The sequence below is a fragment of the Microtus oregoni genome, unplaced genomic scaffold (assembly GCF_018167655.1).
Source record: "Microtus oregoni isolate MIOR12 unplaced genomic scaffold, Mior012 000003F_ref0000135, whole genome shotgun sequence".
In the NCBI taxonomy this organism is placed as follows: domain Eukaryota; kingdom Metazoa; phylum Chordata; class Mammalia; order Rodentia; family Cricetidae; genus Microtus; species Microtus oregoni.
The window spans coordinates 69,674,284-69,702,213 of record NW_024543062.1 but is presented as its reverse complement, the minus strand read 5'-3'; the positions used below and the strand labels follow the sequence as shown (position 1 = coordinate 69,702,213).

At 36.7% G+C, this 27,930-nt stretch overlaps 1 protein-coding gene across 3 annotated transcripts; it reads right to left on the bottom strand.

The window, feature by feature from the left end:
• Positions 1 to 1,180: 1,180 nt before the first annotated feature.
• F13b (coagulation factor XIII B chain) lies at positions 1,181 to 25,997 on the bottom strand. 3 transcript variants are annotated; one of them, XM_041648725.1, is made up of 12 exons: positions 25,909 to 25,997; positions 20,541 to 20,741; positions 18,265 to 18,450; positions 17,463 to 17,639; positions 16,982 to 17,158; positions 14,706 to 14,885; positions 14,215 to 14,400; positions 12,631 to 12,813; positions 9,635 to 9,835; positions 8,811 to 8,993; positions 2,354 to 2,567; positions 1,181 to 1,563 (listed from the first exon to the last, which is right to left on the bottom strand). In XM_041648725.1, the coding sequence occupies exons 1-11, from the start codon at positions 25,970 to 25,972 to the stop codon at positions 2,356 to 2,358; spliced, it is 1,950 nt and encodes a 649-aa protein (XP_041504659.1). In that variant the 5' UTR covers positions 25,973 to 25,997; the 3' UTR covers positions 1,181 to 1,563; positions 2,354 to 2,355. The 3 variants fall into 3 exon arrangements, with proteins under 3 accessions (XP_041504659.1, XP_041504660.1, XP_041504661.1); XM_041648726.1 differs by lacking the exon at positions 17,463 to 17,639; XM_041648727.1 differs by lacking the exon at positions 20,541 to 20,741 and having other exon boundaries at positions 25,909 to 25,983.
• Between the last annotated feature and the right edge of the window lie 1,933 nt (positions 25,998 to 27,930).

Genomic DNA, 27,930 nt, shown 5'->3' with positions numbered 1-27,930 from the left:
AGATATTATGTGATATTTACCCTCAAAATTTTCTCTTTTTTTGTTTTGTTTTTTGGTTTTTTGAGACAGAGTTTCTCTGTGTAGCCTTGACTGTCCTGGAACTCACTCTATAGACCAGACTGGCCTTGAACTCAGGGTTCTGCCTGCCTCTGCCTCCCAAGTGCTACTCAGAATTTTCTACATTGTCTTTCTCTATTACTTCTACTTAATTTTAATGTGTCCATATTTATTTCTATCTCAGTAGGTACTCCTCTATTCTCACCTCTCTGTCCTCATTCATGACCCCACTTATTGACAAACTCACATTTATGTCTTCCTTTTTTGTGCCTTTTATTTATTCTCCAACCCACTACAGCTAAAGTCCATGCAATCCTGTTTCCTGGGAGGGCATCCAGACCATAAACAGTATTTTTGGTTTCGTCTCTGCTGATCTTCACGGAGCCAATCCAGCCATTCTCTTCGCATCCCCATTTTCGTTCTCCACTCTGTCCCCAAGCACTAAGCAGTGCATTCCTGCTTTTGTGCCATCACTTCATGTGAATCCATTCTCAGTTACTTTACTCTCTCATTAATTCAGAAACTGGAATTAAATCAATAGGCTTTGCAATAACAATTCTAAAGCTATGTAATCGTAACTTGGGGATTAAGTAATGCCTTGTAAATAAGAAACTACACCTGAAGGTAAGAGAATAGGATAACTCTTCTTGGACTAACAGCCAGTCCTGATGGGGATACCGTGATCCTGATAATAATGCTACATACCTGCGAATGAACAGAAGTCACAAATGGAAATATAGCCCTTATTTGAAAAAGAAGGTAGTAGTGTTGCTATTGCAGGTGACCCACTGAACTAGGTAACTGACATGATCGCTTTCCCTGCAGAACTTCTGTTTTTATAATATATAATCTGCATGACTCCAACAACTCTCTGACCTTAAGCTGTTGTGCACAAAGCATAAACTATTAAAACAACAAAAGTCATTATTTGAACAAGTAGGTAGTATGCTACACTATAATTTGATAATTATCCTTGTAGCATATATTAGGGTTTAACTTTAAATGTTGTTTACATTTTGAAAAGTAGTCTCTTCCTCATTTTATAAAGTAACTCTTCCACTTTATCATGGGAGCTGCCTTTTTTTCCAGTGTGTTTGTCTCTGCTATTAATATAAATATTGAATTAAAAGGAACAGAAAACCTTAATTTTAATGAAAATAGTAAAGACAAATGTATTTTCCATAGAAACTAAAGAAAACAATGTAGTCTGGCAATGATCTGGAAATAGGAAGGATTTGCTGACTAAATCAAACTTAACAGGTGAAAAGAACAATGAAGTTCAGTTTAAATGCAAAATCAAGCTAATATGAAATGTATTGTTGCTTTGATTCATCAATAAGGAAAATATCGAGCACATTTTTATGCAGAAATAAAATGTCAGGACACCGAACTCAGCACAGTCTTCCTAAAACTATTTTATGTGCAGGATTCATGATACATTGAAATATACTTTATCTTCCTTCCATTTGCTTTTATGTCTGTGCAGCTTCTTGAAAAGACAGACTCCTTGATGAGAAAGGGAGATAAAGAGAAGAAAATGTAAAAGAATGTTAGTCATTATTCAGTGCCTATTACAATTCACATGAGCAATGCCTTAAGTAGGACCCACCTAGAGCAGGTAACCATGCTTAGTAAAGCATCCTTCTGATTCCGTTTGAAAACCTTTATGCTGTTTGTTAATGTTGCTGATCATATTAGCACCAAGTTTATAATTTCTTCAAATAATTTGCTTTTTTCCCATCTTCAAAGGGTGATCCCAGTTACCAAAACTTCTAATATCAAACAAAAAAAATCTTCTACTCCAATTTTAACATAATTAAACATAAGAAGTATTTCTAGGCAAGCACACTAAGCATGTGTATAAAGCACATAGATACACTTTAAATATCATTATTGTGTAGTTCCCAGGATTGTCTCATTATCTGCAATTTACACATATTTCCAAAATTTTGTTGTACGTGAACTTATGACCAGTAAAAAGTTTGATAAATATGCTCTTTATCTTATTTCAAAATATAAGACTCAAATAATTTTGAACATTTAAATATTGTGCATAAAAATGGATTTCTTTTCCAACTGTCAAAATATCACAGATATCAAATGGTTAACAGCAATTTGACTCCAGAAAACTCAAAAGGTTCCAGCATTTACAGGTTTAAGATGTGAATAAAATATTATTTTCCTTTCTAATAGACATAAAGACAAAGTACTGTAGAGTACGATATTTATAGAATTTATAAAACAGTGGATCTCTTGAATAAAATTTGACAAAAATATCCTAAGGACATTTTCTTACCTTTATCTTGGAGTACACTTTGGATATCTCAGCTTTCCTCTGTCACACTGCACTCGAAGTTCAGACCCACTAATAGATGTCTCAGTTATGTATGCATCTCTCTTACACATAAATTCAATATACTCGCCATGGAGAATGAGTGGTCTATTGTCAAAATTCCATTTCAGCTGTAAATAATTCTTATCCATTTCAACAAACGACAATGGGCAAGGTTCTGAACAAACACAAAAAATTAAGACGAAAACTATATTGATAACATCTTGTACAAACACTACGTTCAGTGTTGCCTAAATGGGATAACCTTACACTCCATAGAGAGATAAGCAAGTTAGTCAGAATTATTGTTGGAGTCTGAAAATATGTTCACTCCTCGTCAAAGGAACCTATGTGACATTCCCTCCTGTGGTCAAAAGAATACTTGGATAGTTATAAAAAATTCTTTTACAGTCCCTTTCCTTTGCTTCTTCAGAAAGTTTAAATGTGTCTGAGAGGTCACTCGGTGATAAAGGGCTACCTAACATGGGAAAAATCCTGTCCTGTGTTCAAACCCCAGCAAGCCCATATATGTGTGTGTATACATAAATACACATATGTGTACATATACATATTCACATTGTCATTATAGATTCCTTGAATTAGTTTTTTGTCTGTAGTAAGTAGGCTATATATTTTACCATTGGTTAGTTTTCAATATGCATAGTCAGTTATAAACACAATTTCCATTTTTATTGTATTTTCAAAATGTCAGAAGTCTGATACCATGAAATAATTTACATCATATGTGATATTCCATTAAATAATACATATATAATATTTTCAAGATAAAACATTAATTACTAATAAGATGGCAATGTACAGACAAGCTAGATTCTCAACACTAATCCAAATGTTCTGACATATTTCCATCCAAAGCAGCGGACAGTTTTCTCTCTTTTAAATTTCAAGTTGAGGAATATAGAGACTAGATTCTATTTTAAAAACTAATCAATGAAAGTTTTCAGGTTTTCTTCAACTGTATATTAACATAAAGCAGGACAAAATTTGAACACATATAAATAGGCAAGCATCGCTGATTTTCCCCATGATAAAAATAGTATTTTGAAAATAGGGTGTTTTGCATCTCATTTGCCTTCTAAATGACTTAAAACCAAGGGAAACCTTTGGAAGTAGATTAAAGATGTCCAGAGTTGATAATGTAATACATCAACCATAAATTGTTAATATATAACAAATTAATTTATGCAAACACTTGTAAAGATTGCATTGAATATCCATAGGTCAAATGTTATGTGAGACGTACTACAAGCAATATGCTAAGTAAAAATTGATTGTAAAGGGTCAATAGAATCTCAGGCTATCCATTAAATATTATTTTAATAAGGGCAAATTTAATTGCAATGTAAATTAGTATTGAAGTAGAATAAAGTAGAAAATACCAATTGTTAGATACTAATGTACTGATATATTTAGTGATTTGTTTGTATTGTTTATTGCCAAACATGACTTCACCTTGCTACCTAGAACAGAAAAACCTGGAAAACTAGATGAAATACAATAGGTCATTGCCCTTCGTCGCCTGATCACAAAAGCTTACACCTGTCAGCTGTAACATGTCTCTGAAAGCAAAAGCCTCCAAGCTTGCAGCTGCTTATGCTTCTGGACAGTCCTGTTGGCTTGCCTGCTCGCCCTGCCTTGAAGTTTAGAATATAAGAGGAGAATGCAAACTAGACGTGGAATTGAAGTCTTTCAGGCTCTATCCTGGCTTCTGTCCACTTGTGAGTTCATCTCTTTTCCACCCTCACTGGTGTCAGCCAGTTCATTCCAGAGACAATCCCCAAACAGCACTGTTTGATAAACCCTGAGGTTTGATTTAAAATTGATTCTTAGACTTTCTGCTTTCACTATGACCAAGAACCCTATATAAGACCAAAATATACCAAAAACTAAAGCATTTTAAAACAAGTATGCCAAGGCACCTGAGAACCACATAGGCAGCGAATGATTTGAAGATACTAGGAAAAAAATTATTTGGTGTGTTTTTGATTCTCAATTCAGCTGAAAGACTATGTGTAAAATGACCAATAACAGGCATATGACATAGTTTTTGACAATCTCACAGGGCAAAGGGCAGAAAGAAGCATGAATGGGTCTGGAGTTGGTGACTTAAGGGTTCAGACTGTAGCTAACTGAGCTTGATCCTCTAAGCTCTTTTTTTTTCCCCCTTTGAAGTATTCTTCCATTTGTAGCTGCTGTAGGTGAGTGAGTGGTTAGGCTGACAACTACACTGCACATTTTGCATTCTTCACAGATACTATTGTCAGTCTAGAGGGAGGCATAGAAACAAAAGTCTCGGCATAGAACTATAAAAAACAAACATCCAATTCCAACTGGACCAAGCCCAGCTACCTCAGTCCTAACATTTAGCCAGAGGACTGAACAAGTGTTCCGTGGAATAAGATCATGGAGTCCTAAACTCCTAAATTGCTCACATATAATGTTTGCTATCCAGTCGATTATGGTAAATTATGCTAGGAAATAGATTTGTATCTTTGTGGATAGATATGTGTGATAATTATGGTCAATAAAGTTGATGACTAGTCAGGTGGTGGTGGATCTCTATGAGGTCAAGGCTAGCCTGGTCTACAGAGTGAATCAAGGATAGGCTTCACAGCTACACTGAGATTATATATATATATATATATATAATTATTATATTATATGTCATATATAACATGTATTATATTCACATAATATATAATATATAAATATATTATATTTATATTATACACATCTAAATAATTTTTATTATATATAATGTTTAATTTATATTAAGCATTAATTAACTATATCTTAATCAGAGTGCAGTTAGCTACCCCATAACAGCAAGGCCACTTTTTTTTTACAAGTTGGCACATCTTATTTAAGAAGTTGGTGTCACATTGGAGCAATGGACTGAGCTCCTAAGGTCCAAATGAGGAACAGAAAGAGGGAGAACATGAGCAAGGAAGTCAAGACCGCGAGGGGGGCACCCACCCAATGAGACGGTGAGGCTGATCTATTGGGAGCTCACCAAGGCCAGCTGGACTGTGACTGAAAATGCATGGGCTAAAACCAGACTCTCAGGATATGGTGGACAATGAGGGCTGCTGAAAAGCCAAGGACAATGGCACTGAGTTTTGATCCTACTACATGTACTGGCTTTTTGGGAGCCTAGCCTGTTTGGATATTCACCTTCCTAGACCTGGATGGAGGGGGGAGGACCTTGGACTGCCCACAGGGCAGGGAACCCTGACTGCTCTTTGGACTGGAGAGGGAGGAGGAGGGGAATGGAGAGTGGGGGAGGGGGAGGGAATAGGGAGGCAGGGAGGAGGTGGAAATTTTTAATAAAAAAAGAAAAAGAAAATCAAAAAAAAAGAAAGAGAACCTGTAGTAGACATTGCAGCAGAGTATACTTAAATTCTGAAAAATTTCAAAATATAATAATAACTTTTGTGAAAAAAAAAGAAGTTGGTGTCATAGATCACAGAATTCACAGCTGGATGAGACCATTCACGTCCCTCCCAGTAGCCTGTATTGTATCTTCTGTGACTATAAAAGCTGGCCAGTAGGGAGGAAGTTCCAAGTTCAGTGCTAGCTTGCTTTTGCTGTATCATGCATCTGACGTATGTGATGCTTTCAGCAATTAGGTCTCCTCTTGTTCTGATAGGCAAACAAAAGTTGTTCAGAAGTATCTGTGTCCTGTCCTTTTCTGGCTTTCTTTGTTCCTTACTTGGCCTGTCACCTCCCTAACCATAGGCTTTCTTTCAGCTCGAATTACAATACTAGCCATGAATCAGGATTCAAATCCAATCACAAAGCAGCTATTAACCCCCAAACAGTCATGACACTAATAAATCAGCGCACCTATATTCTATATGCAGAGTTGAGTGATTGATAAACCTGTTGATGTGTCCCTCCTCCCCAGGAAGCCAGCATAGCACCTTCAGGCACTATGAAAACTTTAGCTACTACATTTCCATTTCTACAATGTCCATTTTAAATCTTTGTTAGATTTGAGTTTCTCAACAGACATCAAGTTGTTTTTATATTTATTTAGTTAGTTATTTAATTAGTTAGTTTTTTAAGACAGAGTTTCTCTGTGTTGCTCTGGCTGTCCTTGAACTCACTCTGTAGACGAGGCAGCCTCAAACTCACAGAAATCCACCTGCCTCTGCCACCCTGAGTGCTGGGATTAAAGGCATGCCACCACCACCTGGATAGACATCAACTTTTTTGACACCACCACTCGGCTAAACATTACATTTATGTTTATACTCAAAAATATATGCTGCTCTCAGCACAAATCAATGGGTCCTTTCTTTCCAGTGAATGTTGGTACATGCAGACACCAATACCTATGAGGTGCTGAAAATAGATGGATGAGAATTCAATATTAAATAAGTCATTTATACCACACCCTCTAGGACCTAGGCAACAGTCAAGAAGATAGTGTAGAAAGAAATAGAGAGAAGTGCTTCAAAATGTCATCTCATGGGTAGTCACAGCCATGGCAATTATAGAAGCTCCAGATGTGTGAGCTGAGTGCACAAGGATGAGCCCATTAACAGTCAGGCTGGATGGGGGAGAGCCTCTGTGACTCTACCCCTCACTGCTGGACTATTTGCTACTGATAGATTCAGAGAAAGGGGGAATCCTTGTCTTTAGTTGTATACCCAATAATGACCCCAGCAGACTCCAGTAGATAGTCCAATATAAAAGTCAACAGATGACCTTGGTTAAACTAAATGAGTTACAAAACCAAATGTCATGAATCTGCAAAGGGACTTTCAGAGATGAGGGGGTTAATAGGGCTGGGAGGAAGGTAAGAAAGAGGGAGGGGCAACATAATCAGAATACAGCATAAAAGATGTGAAACCGGCAAATAACTAAATCACAAAAAAAAAAAAAAATGAAACAAGATTGTCAGACAAAAACAATGGTAACAGTGTCTCCAGGACTTAAACTACATGCATAATTAGAAGGCACAGCACTTTTACACAGCGTGTAAAAGGAGTAAAAAAAAATGGATAGTGTCCTAAAGTCTTAAAGAAGAAATAAACGAATGATTTGCATCAGATCTCAGAAATCAGAGTGTCATGATATAATCTCTGAGAGCAGGTAAGGGAGAACTAGAGAATAGCATAAGCAAACTCATAGGATCATAAAACAAAAAGATTAATTTTAGTCTTAAATTAAGAGAAAAATGCTATAAAACAGGTAGAGTATCTATGATTTGTGGTAAACGACTTTATAACGCAAATGTGTCAGTAAGTATAGTTTTATATGCCAGTGATTTAAATATTTTACGACAAAAAATATTATCAAATTGTATGTTTTGAAATAAACCAACTCTATATTATATGTAGGAAATACACTTAAAATACAAATCTAGATGGTTCAAAAATCAAAATACAGAAAAATTTTTACTGCATAAGTGAATACACTTCTCTCTGTCTCTGTATCCCCCTCTAAGTTTCTCTCTCCTTTCCTTCCCAAAAAGCTGCAAGCATGCACTAAGTGAAAACAAAAGTTAGTAGGGGGAGATGGGGGGAGCTGGTAGAAGTGGGGGAGAGGAAGAATGGATATGCCAAAATATATTAAATGAAAAAGAATAAAAATAAATTTCAAAAGTTCGCTCTATAAGGTAGGAAAGTTGACCACAAGAGTTTAAAGGGCAAGTATTTTTATGGATAAAGGAGTACTGTCTTAAAATTACATAGGACAACCAGCAATATTTTAGCTGCTTTGGGTTTTGTGAATCGAAGAAAACAGCATCACTATACAAAAGAAAAACTGAAAGATGTAAAATGAGAAATAATTTGAATATACAAAGAATTCGAAGCATTTCTTTGGCTACCTGACAACAAGATGCATACCATGAAACCTTAGTTTCTGTGATTTATTATAATTCATCCTTTTATTCTTTAGGCCATTCCTATGGAGACTTGCACATTGCTTTCTCCACCACATATCATGTTAGTATTCTGTGTCCCCTAAGTCCACACATGATTTAAGGCCTGGAGATATTATTAGCATTATCTTTGTCTGAGAACCCTTTTTTCATTTTTTAATAATTAACTTAGCTATTTGACAATTTCATACATGTATATAATGTATTCTGAATACTCTTTTCTATTTTGTATTATAGTATCAATCACACTGAATAATAATTTCTCTATGACACTATGGCTTAATCATCTTAAAACATAACAACAGAATAGTATGTAAATTGCTGTTTACACTAAATAAGTATTGGTAAGAGTAAATGGACTATAGTTATTCATAATACAGAGGAAAATCAGAAGCTAATGGTTGTATATGAGAATCAATAAACGAGTAAAGAAAATGAAATGTTATGTCTCTGTCACATTACCTCTCAACAGCAGAGTGAAACAAAGGGGTGTTTAGCAGTACATACCTAAACACAACGGTGGTGTCGTCCACACTCCATCTACACAATAGGCCTCCCTGGACCCTTGCAGGAAATGGTTCTCAGAACACTGGTATTCTACTGAGGAGCCGTTTTCATAGGTGCTGGCTGCTGAACTAACAATGTCTCCATTTCTTATCACCGGAGGAGATGCACACCTCCCTTTAGATTCTGAAAAATTATTTTACAGATTACAATTGCTACAATGAGCTTTCAGTGCTTGATGATTGCTACAAAAATAAATTGTAATATTTCACCGAAATAAAAGTATTACTAAAGCAATTACCAATACTTTCTAATATTGAAGATAATTCTACAACAAATACCATGCTACATGACATAATATGAAATTAGAATTTCATGTTGTAAAGCTAGAATACATATTTACAACTAGCAAAATATTAACAGTATGATTTAATATTTTCCCTTTTAGTCAAGCCAAAAGCATATGTTTTCCATATGTTACCTTAAGTTCCTCCTACTAAAAAAAGAAATAGGTCCTAGATCCAGGGAATAAATAAAATCCCTTATATTCTGCCCTAAGCAGACAAAGGTCCCCAGTAAATCCTGAGCAGACTGAAACTTTACAGGGCTTCTGCATGAGGAAGATCAACCCTCAGACAACGTGGGTTATTTATGAAACCTCTCCATTCTCCCTGCACAAATACTCATTCAGTGGAAATCTGTTGGCATAGACATCCCTTGTGAGTGTGTAGGCAGACTAGAAGCAGAAATCAGGGTCATGTCCAACTGTGGCTAGAAGGTAAGGCTGAAGATGCTAATTGAGCAACATGCCCAGTGTTACTCCTTACCTCTTCTAACACACACGGGGTATTTCACATCTCCTCTATTGCACTGCACAGACACCTCAGACAGCGGGGTTGTCGGAGACAAGTCATATCCCTGTTTACACACAAAATCTATTAGGTCTCCGTGTAAAACCTTGCCCTCATATTTCCACTTCATCTGTATGTTGTTTCTGTTCATGTGATCCACGTCAATAGTGCATGGCTCTGAAAAACAAAACGCTCTTTTAAAACGAGCAGTCATCTGACAAGTATGTGAATAATATATTTTAAAATAAAAACTACAATAGGAATCTGAAGTAATATTATGCATCTGACATTCAACATTATTATAGCTCATATATCCATGTTAGATGAAGAAGAAACATGTGTGGAGACGAAGACAGGAAATGAAGGGTATTTCCACAATAGCCACTACACTGAGGACTCACTTGGCTCCAGGTTTCAGCACACAGGCAAGTGCAGGAGTTCATGGGGCAAAATGAAGTGACTTATTTTTATAACTTTCCCCTAGGGTGTGGGTGTTCTTGGGTAATATATAGGTTTACTACTGGGGATTCTGACCTGAGGAGTTCGGCCTTGGAAACACTTAGCTGGGAGCCTTTGAATAGGAAGCCTGAAAACAACTCAGAGCTGGTTTGAAATTAGGGCAACAGAGCTGCCTGGAGGAGCAGAATAAGAAACATTTTATGTGTCCTTTCTCCAGCTGTAGGAGTCAGAGACTAAGCCACAAGAGAGTCATGGTGGATCTCCTTGGTGGACGAGAGGGGAGTGGGCTTGCTTTCTCACCACAACAAGGTCCCAGTAGTTTGTTGTCTCAAGGCTCAGGCCATAATTTACTAGTCTTAAACCACAGACTCATGACATGATAATATCAATAATAAAATGCATTCTTTATGACTGCCAAATTGATTAGTTATATATTCCTTATTTTCATGAGGTTATAAATTTAAACCAACTAGTTTTTCAAAGTCAAAACATTATTTTAGGTCACTAACAGCAATGTTAAACATATTTGTAAATTAACTACTGACCTTAAAACAGGAAGTGCATTTAATTTATACATATTTAAAGAGAAACTGCCATTCAGTACATACCCATCAATAAGAACTCAAGGAGCTCATACTGAAACAGAAACCCCCACAATGAGTCACAAATATAATAAATACATAAATTGCTGTAGCTGGTAAGCACCTGACAGCTGCACTGTACGTTAAGGGGAATGTATAGGAAGTACTATCAAAGGGCTGTGCCTTCTTAAGCAATCTTAAATGAGAAGTATACTTGATCAAGGATTTTAAGGATTGAATCTTGTTGTTTTCAGATGGGAGGGAGAAATCAATATAAAGAGCCCAAAAGGAAACTATGGCAAAGATAAAGAAAGCAGTATTGGTGGAGCATTGGGAGAACGAGGAAATGGGTAAGATGTTAGGGAGACTCATACTAAGTACTAACATGGATGGAAAACTGCACCCCTTATGCAACTGTTTGAGCCTGCAATAGAAGAACTGCCAATTCTAACAGATAACGAGATGATAATACTCTCTCCTTGTATCCTGCTCCTGCTCACAAAGGTGACCCCTTGCTCAGTGTATGCCTTGATTTGTTAGTGTGAGGCCGGAATGTCTTATGACAATTGTTCCAGGAGCAGGAGGGAATTTTTTGAAATCTTGTTATTCCTCATGAAGTTGTTTTATTGCCATCTTAGTTTAGTCTCTGTCCACAGAGAGACTACATTTCAGTTTAACAAAATATCAATTACATCGCCAAAACCTCAATATCAAAGCATTTATGACAATATAATAGTAACAGAAATTTGTAGTTGAAGGTGTATATTTGATTTAATGGGCACAGCATTCTCAGAATGATTTGAAGGGTAAAAGTGACAACAGCTAAAACTGAAGGAATCTATGTTTGAAAACATTATAAATAATAATAGAATCAAGAAAAATATTTCCAATGTATGTGATTGTCATTGGTTAATATAAATTATGTTGCTATAGTATACATGAAAGTAGAAAAGGAAAGCTAAGTGATGACAAATGAATCAGGAAAAGAAAACTTCAATTCCTTAATGGGAAAGTTATAAAACAGAAATAAATATCTGAATGATGATCCTACAATTAAGAAAAAATTTCAGATGTTTGGTCAGGAAGTATAAATTCAGAAAAATCTAAAAAAAAATGTAAGAAAATAAAAGAAGGAAAAACTAAATGTAAGTAACTTTTTAAAGAACAATATAAGCATTTGAAGTACAAAAATCTCTTGCTGCAAAATTTATTGTTATGTAAAAATGTTAAACAAAAAATATATGTCACTGAAGTGATTATTTGAATTATTTATGGTGAACAGATCCTACGGAATACTATGCAGACATTAAAAGACCAAATTAAATTTATACTACATTTTAAGTGGAGAAAGCATGTCCCATACACAGAATAAAGCATGTTCGCATTGTATTCATGTTTGCGTATGTCATTGTTGTGTATATGATGTAAGTCATAAACATCAGTTAGCTCAAACAAGATTATGAGAGTAACAAAGGTGACCATTTGAGTGAGGAAAGAAGTGAGTGGATCAAAGTCATCAGCAATGAGCTCTACCAAAAACGTAGTGCCAAAAAACAAAAAAACAAAAAACAAAAAAAACGTAGTGCCCCTCTCTCCCAATGGCAATCTGGTGGCACTACATGTAAAGACAGTGAGGTCCGCAGAGGGGAATCTGCAGCTAGGCAGAACACTACACACAAAGAAACTGGGCACAAAGTTCAAATATTGCCACTGGATTGCACAAGAACTCTGTCAAAAATGACCAATTATATGCTATACACAGTTTCACAATAAAATTAATATGAAAGACACTTATGCAGGTCCATACTAGGATTTAACAAATCTCCTGCTTAAATGAAGCAGGGAAAATGTATAAGAAAGCATTTTCTTGCTGAAAGCATTATTTTAAAGAATACTGCCAAAATAAATTCACTTATGTGTACTCTTGCTTACCCAAACAAACTGGTGGAGATGACCACTTTCCTTGTTCACAGCGAGATGTTTTTGATCCCCTCAATAAGTAATATTCATTGCATCTGTACTCCACGGAGGATCCTGTTGTGTAACTTGCCAGTAACCCATCAACAACAGCACCATTCGCTATTTCAGGTGGAGGCTTACAGCTCTCATTATTTTCTAAGAAAAGGAATTGAATAAACCCATAATAATACAATGATAGTTATCCAAAACATGATCTCAATATTTGTATTATCATGTATACAACTGTTTCTAAGTTAATCATAAATTCCAAAGGTTTTAGCTTAAGTATTTTTTAAAATGTGTTAATTAAGAACAAATAGCAAGAACAAATCCAAGTATGTTTCTTCTTTCCTTGATGGTAAAGCAGCTGTGATAAGGATGTTCTTAAATGCTTAGGAAGATCCTAAGGGTCATGGTCCACTCTAAAACTGCATGCACCGGGCATTATCCACTCCTATATTCTTCCTTCTCCTTTTCAATCCTATTCTCAATTAACACATGGATGAAAGATATACTCTCTCCCAGTTTCTCTTTTTTAGTTACTGTTTTTAGCCTCTTTTATAACATATTTTCTTATGTAATAAATAAGTAAGTATGTTTGGGGAACTTTTTTTCAATATCTAATAAAACATGAGAATAGGAAGGGAGTGATTTTAGCCTTGTGATAGATATCCTTGAGTAATATCAAAATCAAGGGTGTGCTTCTTAGAAGTTGCAAGGTTTAAAAGATGCAAAATTCCAATCAGCAGGGTTTACCTACAGAGAAGGAGAAAGTACACGTATGCGGAGGGGAAGCAGGCATACTCATGGCCAACCATTTATACTCATGGCCAACCATTTACCCTACATCCGTCTGTTACTTATTTACTTTTTCATCACTTTATTGATTTTTATTGAGCTCCACATTTTTCTTTGCTCCCCTCCCTGCCTCTCCCCTCCCCTTCATCCCTCCCCCAAGGTCCCCATGCTCCCAATCTACTCAGGAGATCTTGTCTTTTTCTACTTTCCATGCAGATTCGATCTATGTAAGTCTCTCTTAGTGTCCTCATTGTTGTCTAAGTTCTCTGCTATTGTGATTTGTAGACTGGTGTTCTTTGCTTTATGTTTAAAAACCACTTATGAGTGAGTACAAGTAACAATTGTCTTTCTGTGTCTGGGTTACCCCACTCAAAATGATGTTTTCTAGCTCCATCCATTTTCCTACAAAATTCAAGATGTCATTATGTTTTTCTGCCATGTAGTACATTTACACAATGGAGTACTACACATCTGTTATTTCTTTAATAAAACACACCTCACACATGTGTGGTGAATTAAAGTGTAAGATTGTGGAGCTAACTCTACAACAGCCTAGTAATAATGTACTTTAAGTGATGTTTCTGTTCTGAATTATTAATTTGGTCCAAATTCTCCAGATACAGCTACATACTCAAAAATTCACACAGTAGATTTAATAGCTATGTGTCTCTAAATTTTGCAAACATCTGGCCTTGCACAGAGAGATTGAACAGATGAAAAGAGCACCATAGGGATAAATATTAGAAGAAACACACATACCAACACACTCAGGTGGCACCGTCCACTGGCCACGACTACAAGTTATTGTACTTGATCCCCGGAGATAGTAGCCCCCTTCACACCTGAATGTCACTTTATCTCCACTGAAGTAAATCTCGGAGTGTGTTTGGGCAGTGCCATGTTCAATGGAGGGTGGCTGCTCACAGGCTACCTTCTCTTTCTCTTCTGTGGAGGTACAATGAAAGAAAGAGACCACTGAGCTACATAAGCATTTTAAGAGACCCTGGGTCAGGATTTTACCAAGTCAGGAGAGTAGCACAGGGCAAGCTGGGAATAAGAGCAAGTTGACAATGATACATACGCATGAGAATGTCCCAATAAAATCCATTATTAAACACACAAATTAAAATATTAATACAAACTAACATTAAAAAAACGTAGCCTGGTCTACAAGAGCTAGTTCCAGAACAGGCTCCAAAACCACAGAGAAACCCTGTCTCGAAAAAACCAAAATAAAAAACGTTACCAACCAATGCATTTGGGAGGTTCTGTCCACTTTCCATTTTCACAGAGTAGTTCTCCTAAACCCTGAATCACAAAATTAAGTTCGCACTCTATGCGCACTCTTTCCCCATGGCGGTAAGTTGTTGAATGTGGTTGAATTTTGGAATGTAGAGGTACAGGTGGAGGAGGACATCGATTTCTTCTTCCTGACGTAAAAATATCAGCCTATTTAGTCATGAGATTACAAAAAAATTATAAAGATTTATTGGTAATATTTATGGAGCAAAGAACCACAGAAAACATGGTAGACAGGCAGCAGGAAAACCCTTTTCTGACTGCTCTCTGACACGGCATTCCTCTCCATGAGTGGGACCTGTCAATTGCCTCTTAAAGAAAGATGGTGAATTAGTATGTGGTTATGTTGCATGGCCAACATAAATTCACTATGCCGTTCTTCCTGAAAGACCCTCTCCCTACTGACTTTAATGGACCATCCTGCTGCACTATCAGAGTCCAAAGAAAGGAAGCCAGAAGGCAAGGGATAGAGGGCTACTTCAGCCAACGGTCAGCAAGACTGGCTCACCAGCCTGTAAAGCACAAAACTGACCAACACCCACGGTGAATTTCAACTACTACTGTCAAGCCAAACTTTCAGGTTGACACTAGTACAGCTCATCAGCCAGTAAAGCCATGTCATTTCCATATCCAACTTCTTCTATTGTCAAGTACCCTTCCAGACACCTTTACAAGGACACCTATCATTGTATTGAGGGACCAATAAATAACTTCAGATAATATCCACACCTCAAGATCTTTAGTCAACCCCTGTACTTCTTTGCCATGTAAGTTTATTGTGCTGGCTCTGTGATTAGGATGAGGATATCTATGGTTGGGAAGTATATAGCTCAATATATTATTCTTCTACACACAATAACTATTATTTATAAAACTACAGACATGGTACCATGCTAATTTGGATTGGGGTGCAGAACAGGCAATGAACCTGTCATCCATTTTTTTTGAGACAATATGCTACAGACAACTTGCTAACAACTCCCATACTGTTATACGAAGGCTGTTGGGCTCAACTAGAAAGTTTCTAAAACTTCAAAGCAATTGCTCGCTGCACTGCAGAGTTATGATAGGTACAGGCACTGCCATCCATGTCCTGTCCAGACACCCCTTTCCTTCACTGCTGGCATCTAGTTCAATCACACTTTTCTGTTTTATTCCCAGGTAGGTCGTGGACCTGCCTGTCAACAATAACATTATTTCCTATAATACAGCAGAAATGATGTCCATCGTACGTTTTGCCATTCCTCACCAAATCCTCAGATTTCTATTTCTTTTTCAGACCCAGTTCAAATATTATTTGTTACTTCTACAAATATAGACAAGAGAATTCTTTCACAGAGTACTAATCAAAATCTTGAATGCTTACTCAAACACTTGGACTTTAGTTTCTTCTGCCACATGAGGTCCCTCTATGACTATGAATTGGTATCTTCTGAAGATAATCATAGCACTCCTTTGAACACAACCAGTGATATAAATCAAACCTTAGCTATTACATGTCTGGACTGCTCTAACTAAATGATCGACCTCATTTTCCATTTTCCCTTAAGGTTAGTATTCTTCTGCTCTTTGTGCTTCTTATTTTATTATTTTGGAGATGGACTGTTCAGATCAAGAAATATGTGGCCAATTAAGATAGTGTCTCAACCAACTACAGATTGAACGTGTATGACAGAGGCTTTAAAATATTACACGTAGGGCTGGGGATATAGTGATACTGATTAAGTTGCTTGTCTTTTAAATGGGGGCACAGAAAGGGTCCTATGTATGACTCCTAGCATATGTGTAAAAGCTAGGCACAGTGACAGGTGCCCATCATTCATCACTAGGGAGGCAGAGATGGAAGCAACCTAATGCTCATTACCTAAGCAAACCAACCAATTCAATAAACTCAGGTGCAATGAGAGGACTGTCTTCAAAAACTAAGGAGGAGAGGGGCCAAAAGAGACACCTGGCGTAAACTGCTAGCTTCCACATGCACACAAGCACACATGCACCCACACAGACAGATGCACACACTACACACACACACATATGCATGTTAAATACAACAGATAATACTTACTACACAAATGCATACAAAGCTTAGTTTTTTAGATAGAATAATTCATTGACTTGCTACGAAATGATTATTCTAAAAACTTTTCTGTAACTAGAATTAGATGTGTTCATTCAGAGATCATAGAAATTAAAGCTATTTTTTAAGGATGAAATTTTTAAAAATTACCTTCACATATGGGAGACTCTGGATACCAGCCAAAGTTATAGCACTGAATTAAATCAGATCCACTTAAATAATAATTTTCATGACAGAAAAATTGAACTACATCTCCTTCTTCATAGGTTTGCTTTACAGGATGAAAATAGCCATTTTCTATTAATCTCAAAGAAGAGCACATTAATTCTAAAAAATGAAAGAATAGATTAAAAATAACAAAGCATGTTTATTTTTCGTAATAGAATTTTACTACTATTTACAATCCATATTAAAACACTAGCTATAATCTGTTCTATAAGCTTATTAACATATTTTATCTTGTTAAATATCAGCAGGTTTAAATGAATTGAATTACAATAGCTAAAGCGAGGTTTTCCTGTTTGAGAACTTGAAGTGAACAAGTCTACTATTAACTAAATTACAGCAGAAAACAAAGCTAAGATGCATGGAATGTTACTGGCAGGACGTTATTACCAAAGTGGGAACCTACTGTTGCACTGTGGTGGGAAGGACCACCCGTGTGCGTGGCACTCTGCTTCCTCAGCCTGCTTCCCCATAGTGGTGTAGTAGCCAGCAGCACAGGTGTACTGCACTTTGTCCTTCACTTTGAATATTCTCTGCATCGTGGAATAATTCCCATGATACAACTCAGGGGCCAAGCACGTCTCTGAAATGTTAAATATTTATCTTGTGATGTTTGATAAACTCCATCAATGCCCTAGAATATTAAAAAGTCCCAAATGGCATCACATGAATAGTAATAATATGTGGCAAAGCCAACTGTTGCAAAATTGAAAACATCACTTTGCCATTGCTTCTGCGATTCTCTTCTCATATTTGTGTAAACCAATATGAGTCTCCTACACTGAAATATTGATCCATTGTACTTGACCAAAGGCCTCATTGTAGATGAAGTCTAGTGAAGAAATATTTTGATTAAATGTTTTCTGTGGATCTGCATAATTTAAACAACTTATGCTGTCAAATTATCTAGAATTAAAAATATTTGCATTGAATTATACAGAAAACCTAGTAGGGTTCTTTCACTTTGAGCATCTCAGCTCTATCTTATTAGTCCAAAGTAAGATCTGATGAGACAGGAGACTTGCTACAGTTGAGAACACGTGGATTAAGAAAACACCAAGTATGTGAGAAAAGCAAAATACTGTCACCTTCTCACATAGAAGAGACATAGTGAAAATCAATTGTACGGATTAAACTGTCCCTTGAGCTAAGCATAACCTCATAGGATCATATACTTACTTCAGGAAATAACATTATTGTATGCTCACCTTGCTCCTTCCTGCAGGACGGTGGAGAAGACCATCCTTCAGGAAGACACTGGACCACCTCCTCATTCTTTCCTCCAGTGGTTTTATATCCTGAAGTGCAACCATAGCGCATGGACTCTTGAATTTTGTATAGGACTTTCCCATCGGAGACATAACCATTCCTTAGGACAGGCTTCAGGCATTTTTCTGTGTTGTAAATGTAAAGATGCTTTAGTGTCATGAAGAAATTACAGTGGCAATTTGCCTAATAGAAAAATTCAGATTATGCTTTTCTAAACTGAAAAATAACACAAATATATAATGTTACTCTTAGTTGGAATTTTGAGAAGTAAAATAGTTTTCACTTCATAGTTCCCTGATATAGTTTTATTTTGGAAATATCTTATATGCCCTGCATAAAATTCCTTTGGAAATGTATTCAGTTTGACATTAGCTGCCGTGGGATAATGCTCTTGTACACTGTAAGAATTTGTCACTTGTATTTATCTGATAAAATGCTGATTGACCATTAGCCAGGGAGGAAGTATAGGCCAGATAATTAGAGTAGGAGCATTTTGTGGTGAGGAAAAGAGAGACACAGGAACAAGCAAGACACAGAGCAAGCAAGGTAAGAATGCCTCACTGATAAAAGGTATCAAGGAACGTGGCTAACAAAGACAAGACTTATGGATTAATTTAAGTTGTGAGAGCTATTTAATAAGTATGAGCAAATAGGCCAAACAGTTTATTCTTAATATAAACCTCTGTGTATTTCTTTGGGACTGAATGGCTGTGGACAGAAACTTTCATGTACAATTAACTGTTTTTGTTTTTACAAATTTCAATTTTTATAGCCACTCCTAGTTGTACCGCATCTTCTTTTAGAAAATGCACCAATAACTTTTCACTAATTGTCAGTAATCATAAGTAAACTTAATCTCTTCCTGATCTATTTGATGTTTTATAAAATAAAAAATACTTAATAGACAATTAAATAGCTCTAAAGTATTTTGCTATAATTCATTCATGCTTTCAAAAATTATTTCTGGATCACCTCACTGCACAGAATCCAGGAGTCAGAGTATATAAACTGACTAAATCATGCATATGATCCCGAAAACCTTTGAGTCTACAATCAAGTCCTTTGTAAATATGTGCAACAGTAAGGTACAACACAGTAAAAATTACCACCACAATTGCTATCATTTTTATGTCATATTATTGGACATTTATGACAAAATAATCTAGAAAGGTTAGGAAACTTGCTCAAGGTTAATATTAGCAAAAGCACTTTTAGTACTAGCTGTGTGGCAAACACTCTACATGAAACTTTCTACTGAATCAGTATTAACCCAATTTTTTGCATAAAAATCAGGCTGAGAATTTTCAAATCACTTTTCATAGGGGTGGTGCTAAAATCAGATGCAGTCAGTTGACTGTAGATTCTCTTTTGACCATTATGTTGTCATGCCAATCTCTGCAAAGTTCTATTTCTTAAGAGAGCAACTTCAAAGTTATGTGACTTCCCTCTATGATGTTATAGTGAGATTTATGTTATAGATCTATGTTCTATGTTAATAGAAAAATGTTAAATTAAATTTTGGTCTGTCCTGAAGTCACAGAATGACTATCTTATGTAGTTCTGTTTAGTAGGTTTATCAACCACAGCTACTACCATACCAAAACTCCTCTTCTGAATGGAAAAGACATAATGTAATTCCTTTACTTTGGAAGACAGGAATTCAGGGGACTCTTGACTTACGACATTTTACCTAAGCCCAGGGAAGCCAGGGATAAGGGGGCACATCATGCCATGAAGCAATGCAATGAGCCCTTTACGCTACTACTCCCAAATCTGAAGTCGCTATGCAGAAAACTGCAGCTTTCACTTGTTAGGAAAAGGAAAAGTGGGCATGCAGATGAGTGACAAGTATACACATGCAAAAGCATAAGAATGACTCATTCCTTATGAAAACCAGTCTTATATCTTATTCTGATTTTCTGTTTAACATTATGGATATGATAAGCTCTCCTTACTTAAAGGAGCCCAAATGTGCCTGTCATTTGCAGCAGGAAAAGTTTTAGATAATTCTTCAGAAGTGTTATTAAAAAAGACAAATGAAGTGACTTATTGATATACACACATCATTTACAGAATTTCATATGTGGTATTTTATAATGGTAATTTTATTATTATATATACAAAGCGTAATCACCATTTACATTTCATATAGATAAGCATTCTTTTCCCAGGAGCTAGTTTCTAAGCATTATGCTGACAGCATGCACTGACTTACTGAAGCACCTTGGCTTTGGAGACCAGCCTTCTGCTGTACACCTGACTTTCTCTTCTTGCTTCCCACTTTCGGTTGCATAGCCAGCCAGGCAAAAGAATGATAGTGTTTTGTTTATACCCATTGGAAAGTAAAAGCTTTTAAATGTATAATAATATTGGGCAATCCTTCCATTTTCCACGGCAGGAATATCACACTGCTTCTCTGAAATGAGGAAAACTCAAGCTGAAAATGGGAAAACATGTAAACCCATGAAGCCTATGATCAAACAACATCCCTAAATATTTTTTTGCAGATTCTTCAATTTGCACTTATTTCCATAACCTAAGTTTAGAAGTGATACTGTGATGATCTAAATATCTAATATCATGCACTCCCCTCTTTATATCTGCTGGCAATTCTCAATAGCTGTGTTACACAGAATAACTAACAGGTTATTTCATCTTGGAAACCTGTTCTGGCTTTGTAGAACAACACTCTCATAGACATATCATGACATTACATATGCAATATGCAATTTTAACATTTCTGTAAGTTACACTAGTAGAAGTAAAAATAAAAATAAAAGCTTGGTTTGTTTTAGTCATAGGTTTTATTTAATCTGAGGTATTAAAATATTTTCTATTCTTTGTTCTTACTCCTTCAGTCCAGCAGGCATTTCACTCACAGAACAGCTCTCCTTGGTTCAGCTGTTTCCATGCTCAGTAAAAGTTGACACTTGACAGGCAGGAAGTTGATTTCAAAGCTCCCCTGGAGATGTCAAGACCCAGAGATACTCCAATCTCTTAATTAAGTAATTAAAATTTGCATATACTCTACACACTATATCCCTATAGTTTGAAAGCTCTCTGGATGCTTAGACAATTTAGTACATTGCCTGCTCATCATTTTACGAATGTAAATTCAAACTCAATTTTTTTTTTGAGACCTTCCTGCAACTTTCTCCCAACTAATTTCTATCTGAAGATTTCTGTCTGAATGAACCAACAAATGGGGACCCAGAGATGCAGGCTGCCAAGCTGTGTGACTAGCGTCTGCTACATCAGAACAAAGGAGGTTGCTGAGAGACAGAAACTCACACAACTGTGAAATAAGTGGCCTTTCTTTTAGAAAAGAAGCATACAGTGAATTAAAACTTTGAAAACCAGGATGTCTAAGTGACCACGGAGCAAATAATTAGCTCAATTCGTGATTGGAATATTCACGTCAGACTGCCATTACATTCCTGCAATACCACTAAAATGACTGAAAGGAACAGACCAATTCTCACAGTGACTGGAGACACAGGACCTCTCACACACAAGAAACACACTGGAGATATCTAGGAAAGCAAAATCCATATGAGACACTTCATAGAAAGGCACAGAGTGAGTTCACAGAGACAGCACTTTGATGTGATCATTGTTCACAACAGCATCAGACTGCAAAAAAGTCTAAGTTCCTTTTCATGGCAGAAAAGATAATGGTGCAGTTTAGACTAGTGGTTCTCAAGCTTCCTAATACTGCAACCCTTCAATATTTCCAGTTCCTCATGTTGTAGCTATCCCAACCAGACATTTGTTTTGTTACTATTTAATAACTATAATTTTGCTAGTGTTACAAATCATAATGTAAATATGATATGCAGGATATCGGATATGTGACTCTTTGGTTGAGAACCATGGATTTAGACAATGACACCACACAGTGAACTAGATAGAAATCCACAATTTTCACATCATCCTCGAAAGTGTAACAGTGAGTGAAAGAACCTAGTTGCATATAAATCATGTGATTTATTAAAGAGGCAAAGGAAGCCATAGTAAAGAAGTCATTAACTCTTGTGGTTTGCTGCCTTAGGCAGAAAATGATGGCAGTGCCATCCAGGGCTGAGGAAAACAGAACAAAAATCAAAGGCACCATAAGACTGCCAACATCTAATGAAACACATGCAGTAGAGTCCCCGAGAATTCTAGTATTTTCCATTCCCAAGCACCAGGAGTTTACAATGGAAAGACCCAAAATAGCTGTATTATGGAGAACAATGATGATCCCGAGGGCCACTGTTATGGACAGAGACAATGGGTAGACTGTCGTGGGTTATGCCTCATGTCCCCTGTTCTGGACATGCTCTTCCAACACCAGCAGAGGTAACAAACATGCCTTGGTGAATGGAAACTCACCAGAAGAGAGTCAGGAAGTCATCATGATAAAAGAATCAACAAACTATAAAATCAATATTAGATGAAACATGATTTGTAAATAAGCACAGAACTTCACAACTGCATGACCAGTATCCTAAACACATAAGGAAAGACACTGGCAAATACAGACCAGAAAAAAATAGAGTTACAGAAGAAGAGGCAAGTGGTTCCAATGAACATGAAAATACACAACAGAAAAAAAAAACCCTCTCACATATATAAAATAGCAGAATAGTTTTAGGGAAAGAACAAATAAATACAATAAATGTAGACATTTACATTTTCTTCATGACAGTATAGTTCCCATAGTTCTCATATTGTATAATTCCAGGGGCATCAACCACATTTTCTGATCTGCCGCAGAAGTAACATGGCACTGCCACCCAAGGTCAGAGAAGACATAAAGTTTATGTATGGGTTGGGAGCAGCTGGCAAGGTAATGCACACCTCTAATCTGGGAACCTTGGAGACTAAAGCAGGGGGATTGCTGAGAGTTGATGGAAAGTCTAATCTCCAAGCCAAATTTAGTTTCCCACATGGTTTTGCTTGTAAAGATTTAATTTTATCCAGTAGGTTTCTTTTCCTGTCCTTTTTTTGTGCTATGAAGGATTAGATACAGGCCTCATGTCTGCCATGAAATCATCCTACCCATGGTCTACACCCACAGCCATTGAATTTTTAAAACATATTTATTTACTTTCATTGCGTGTACATAAGTATTTGCCTGCATATATGTTTAACACTGAAATTGCGGCCTTCGTTTCTTAGCAGACTCAAGTAGGCTTACAGGCAAAAACTACCCCACCTGACTGATATATATTTTTTAATTTTATGTATCTGTATCTATCCATGGTGTAAAGGCTTAGGAAACATGGAAGAAGAGAAGGGGGGAAGAGCGTAAGAGATGGAGGATGGGCAGGAGCGCTCTGCAATGCCATTTTCTGGGCACAGCACGACCTGTGCACACATGAACTCATGGCATCTGTTGTCATCTGCACACAATCTAAACAAGAACAAGCTGTTTAACATGGGTATATGTGGGGCTTTTGAGGCTCACCCTTACCAGAGACACTATTGGCAGTAGATATCCATGTGGGGAGGGGATTTACTCTTCTCCGGGTGTATGCACACAGTCGGTTGCCCATTTACCAGTGGTTGGCCCCACACCCATGCACACATAGGCATCACTAATTGAATTTATGAGTTTTTCAGAAAAAAGAGGACATGAATTTGGAAATGGGTATGTTGTGAGGAACCTAGGAGAAGCTTGTGGGAAGAGTTAGGGAGCAGATGTGATCCTGTTTAGTTGTAAGTTATGGCATTCCTGATAATTGAAAGAAATATTGCAATCTAAATGCTTAACAATATTATTATGGCATCTGTATAATAGAGTCTGATGTAGTTTTTAATATGATAATTTATAGATGAAGTGGAATGATGTATGATAGGAAGGCTTATGCCGTTATACCATCTTCAGCTAATTTAATGACTGAGTCCTTCTCATCATTCAGCTCAAATGTCACCTTCCCCGAAAGACTGTCCCCAAGCACCCAAGTCACAGCCTGTTACTCTGTTTTATTGTAAATAGATATTTATTTATATCTAAAAAAAAAAGAAATGTTTCTCTGGAGAATCTGTACTTGGTGATACGTGAGAGTTTGCAGCTTCACTGACTTTGGTTTTAAGGCACTTCTGGCAAACTTGGAGTTCTGTTGTTTCTTCACATTTATTACAATATTTTTTGGGAGGTTAAGATTTCTGTGATTTCCTATTTTTTATTTTAATTATCTTGCTTTATGCCTTTTGACAGCTGGATTTTGAGGAGCCTTTTGTAGACTATTAAATGTAACAACTATTACGGCAATCCATAATCATTGGTATTGAGATATACGTAGGCTGTCTGCTCTCAAAGGCAGCAAGAGCAAGATGACTTTGGTAGTTGGGACCTTTCCTAGTCCTAATTAACCTTGCATGTGTTTGAATAAAGTAACTGAAGTGAGCTAGCCGAGTGTCAGTCTTTCCCAAGAAGGCTGTATCCCTCTGCTCCTTTAGAAAATGAAGCTTAGCAACTTGTTGGTGAGCTTCTCTCTCTACTGTGGCACCTATGACCCAACATCAAACAATAGCAAAAGTAATTTTAAAATAGCAAAAGCCATTTTCATATGTAAGAACATGCCCAAACTCTAGAGTGGGTCCTGGGAAAAATGGAATTTGAGAGAGATCAAGGGTAGAATTAATTCACTCCTTACCCATTAGGTTCTCAACTGGCCTTGTGACTAGCACAGGGATATTGCTCCTGTATGCAAGCAGATTACTTGTTTTACTTGTATGAAATAAGAGTAACATAGTTTCACCTGAATAATATTGTTGGTAAGAAATTTGTGTAAACTAGTCAACTAAAACACAATTATAAATGTTAATTTAGAGAAGCTCTCGCTGGTCACTGACTCATCCGCCTAACCTAACCTTGCCATCTTATAACACTGACTACATCACTAGTAATTCTTACTGGTACACGGACCACCTTTCACCCAAATCTGGTTTACACTCTAGGGAGTCTACCCATAAAGATCTGTAATAGCAAATCTGCCGTATTGATATCTCTGGACAATTTGATTTATAACATTGTTGTGACAGAATCACCTCTGTAACCTTTCTCTCCCCCAGTGATCCTGTTTCTATAATCAACTATATTGCCCTCAAATTAATCACTACTTCATAGCTCCAGACAATGAACACCATGAGTAGAAATATTGCTAATAACTTTGTTCTTCTTCAAATTTCCCAATTAAACTCTCGCTATAAGAGGAAAGAACTAAACTATGCAAGTATTATGTATGGATTCTTACCTAAAACTACAATTAAGGCAAACATATGCTTTCCAAACTGCTGTATATTAACCAGAAAACCCTTTAAGGTCATTAGATCCTGCCTCCTTATGCCCACAAATCTAGAGAAATAAAGTTTGCTTTGATTGTCCAAGTTACACTACTATAAAAATATCACAGCAGTTTTGTTCAAAAAAATTATCAAAATTTTAAAACATTATTACATTTATTTAAAGCATGTATTACACAAAATTGGTATATTGAAGTAAAATATCAGGTTAAAATTCAAGTAATATGACAGATTCTCAGTTTTCTACTTACATTTTAGAGAATAAGGAATACTAAAAGAGTTAACTTTACCTTCTGAATAGACTTCTCCTGAGATGAATAATATAAAAATAAATAGCAAGTATCTCAACCTCATCTTCAGCTGCTTTTCTCATGAAGACTTTTAAAATCCTAGAGCACCCAGGATCTCATCACTGAGTACACAATACTTCTGACAAAACAAGTTAATAATTACAACGTCTGTCTAAGTACCTTTGGAACAAGCTAACATTTTGCTTAACATTTCTCAAACAATTCAAACTAATGTACTTGTACTAGCTGACAATATTTTTCATCCTGGGTTCAACAGAAGCATACTAAGCAGCAGAGGCAACAATGATAATAACATAATAATGCATACAGTACGAATAAAGAGGGGTATATTTTAACTCAGATTTCTAACTGTATATTCCTGGGGCAAAGTCTGCCTGCCCACTGCTGTTTACCAGCTTTGACAGAGCAAAGATGAACTTAGGATCATGAGGTAATGAAGCCCTGATGTGAAAATGCATTATCTGGACTGCAGTTTCCAAAGACATAAATGGTTTTGTCTCAAACTATGACAGGAAGTTATCAGAAACAGTAAGGCACAACATGCAGAGTGTATGAGCTCTGTGGGCGTGGGCAGATGGGTACCATTGCAGCATCACTCATGTATGGAACAGTTTTGAATGGCCACTATGGGCATGTCTTGGTGTCCTTGTCTCCACAGCCTAGATGCTCCCCACTAGGCCTCACATCTGAAAACAACTGTGCTGCGAATATTAAGGGTCCTACACATACTCATTTGGAAGACATACTGAATGCATAGCAGTGCCCACTATTGTGCTGTTCTTCCATTCTTCTCTCATTGGTGTGGTACATTGATTAGGTTTCTTAGTTAACATATCTGTGTCTCAAGGGCAAGACAGTGATGTCCACTCCATTCAATGCACTTCCTCATTTACTAGCTCCCCGTTTGTGCTCGTGTGTTCATTATGGATATTCCTATCAGGCTTTGGTATCCTTTGATGTTGATTTTACAGCAGTTTGGAAACTTCTTTGCTTCCTTCTAGGTGGCCTGGTACAATATAAGTGAAATTGGTTTAGTTCAGCTAAGAACATTTGGTAGAAACCACTCATGTATCCATCTAGAAAACCTTCCCTTTGGGAAATTTTCTGTTCTCAATTTCTAATTCAGTTTAAGTCTGTTTAAATTGTTCTATTTTTTTCTGATTCAGTATTGATGGTTATCTACTAAAAAAAATAAGCATTTATTTAGTTCAGTTCTGAAAGCCTGAAGGCATGTTGCTCGTTATCAGCGTATGACTGTGATATTTAAATTCTATTTGACTCCTACAGTCACACTTCCTCCCGCTGGTTAGGGTTTGCACTCAGTGTCTTTGTTCCCTTCCTTGTCGGTCTGTTTGTGTCTTTGAATCACGCTGAGTCTCTCCTAGATAACAGACAGGATAGTTGTAATTTTATAAAATGCATTTCCTTCTTTTATTATTTTTAAGATTTTTATGTATGTTTCCCTACCTAGTCCCTATATGTACACCATACACATGCATGCTTTATGTCCACAAAGTCCAGAAGGTCCCTGGAACTCTAGAGATGGCCATGAATGGACCTGGTAAAACAAAGTCAGGTTCTGAGCAATGGCAGCAAATGCTCTTAGCTATTAAGCCATCTTCTCCAGTCCCTACTCTATTGTTTTTTAAATAAAAGATTTTTTGCCTATTTACATTTAAAATAATTGAAAGACATAAATTGCTATTGTAATGGATGAAACTAAAAAAAAATCATACTGAGGTTATGGGATGCAGAGTGGACAAACTTCACCTGCTCTCTCATATTAAGTCCTAGCTTTGAATCTTTTGTGTGTTGAAATCCAGAAATGGGCCACTGTGGGAATGGAGGGGGTTCCTGAGGCCAGGGGAGGTAAAATAAAAGCAGAGAGAGGCAGTACAGGGGGGGCAGAGAGCTTCAAGCATAGAGATGTTTGCAGGGTGTGGAAATGAGGTATTGGCAGACTTAGCCAAATGAAGGGCACACAAAAGTTAGACAGAAGTC

Bases quoted from the DNA above. Each gene is read 5' to 3' on its own strand.
- F13b (XM_041648725.1), bottom strand. From the start codon at position 25,972: ATGAGGTTGAGATACTTGCTATTTATTTTTATATTATTCATCTCAGGA. The intron at 9,836-12,630 runs GTAAGCAAGAGT...TTTGTTTTTCAG, and splicing joins ATCTCCACCAGTTTGTTTGG to AGCCATGCACTATTGACGTG. The intron at 8,994-9,634 runs GTAAGGAGTAAC...ATAATTTTTCAG, and splicing joins CCCCGTGTGTGTTAGAAGAG to AATCTAAAGGGAGGTGTGCA.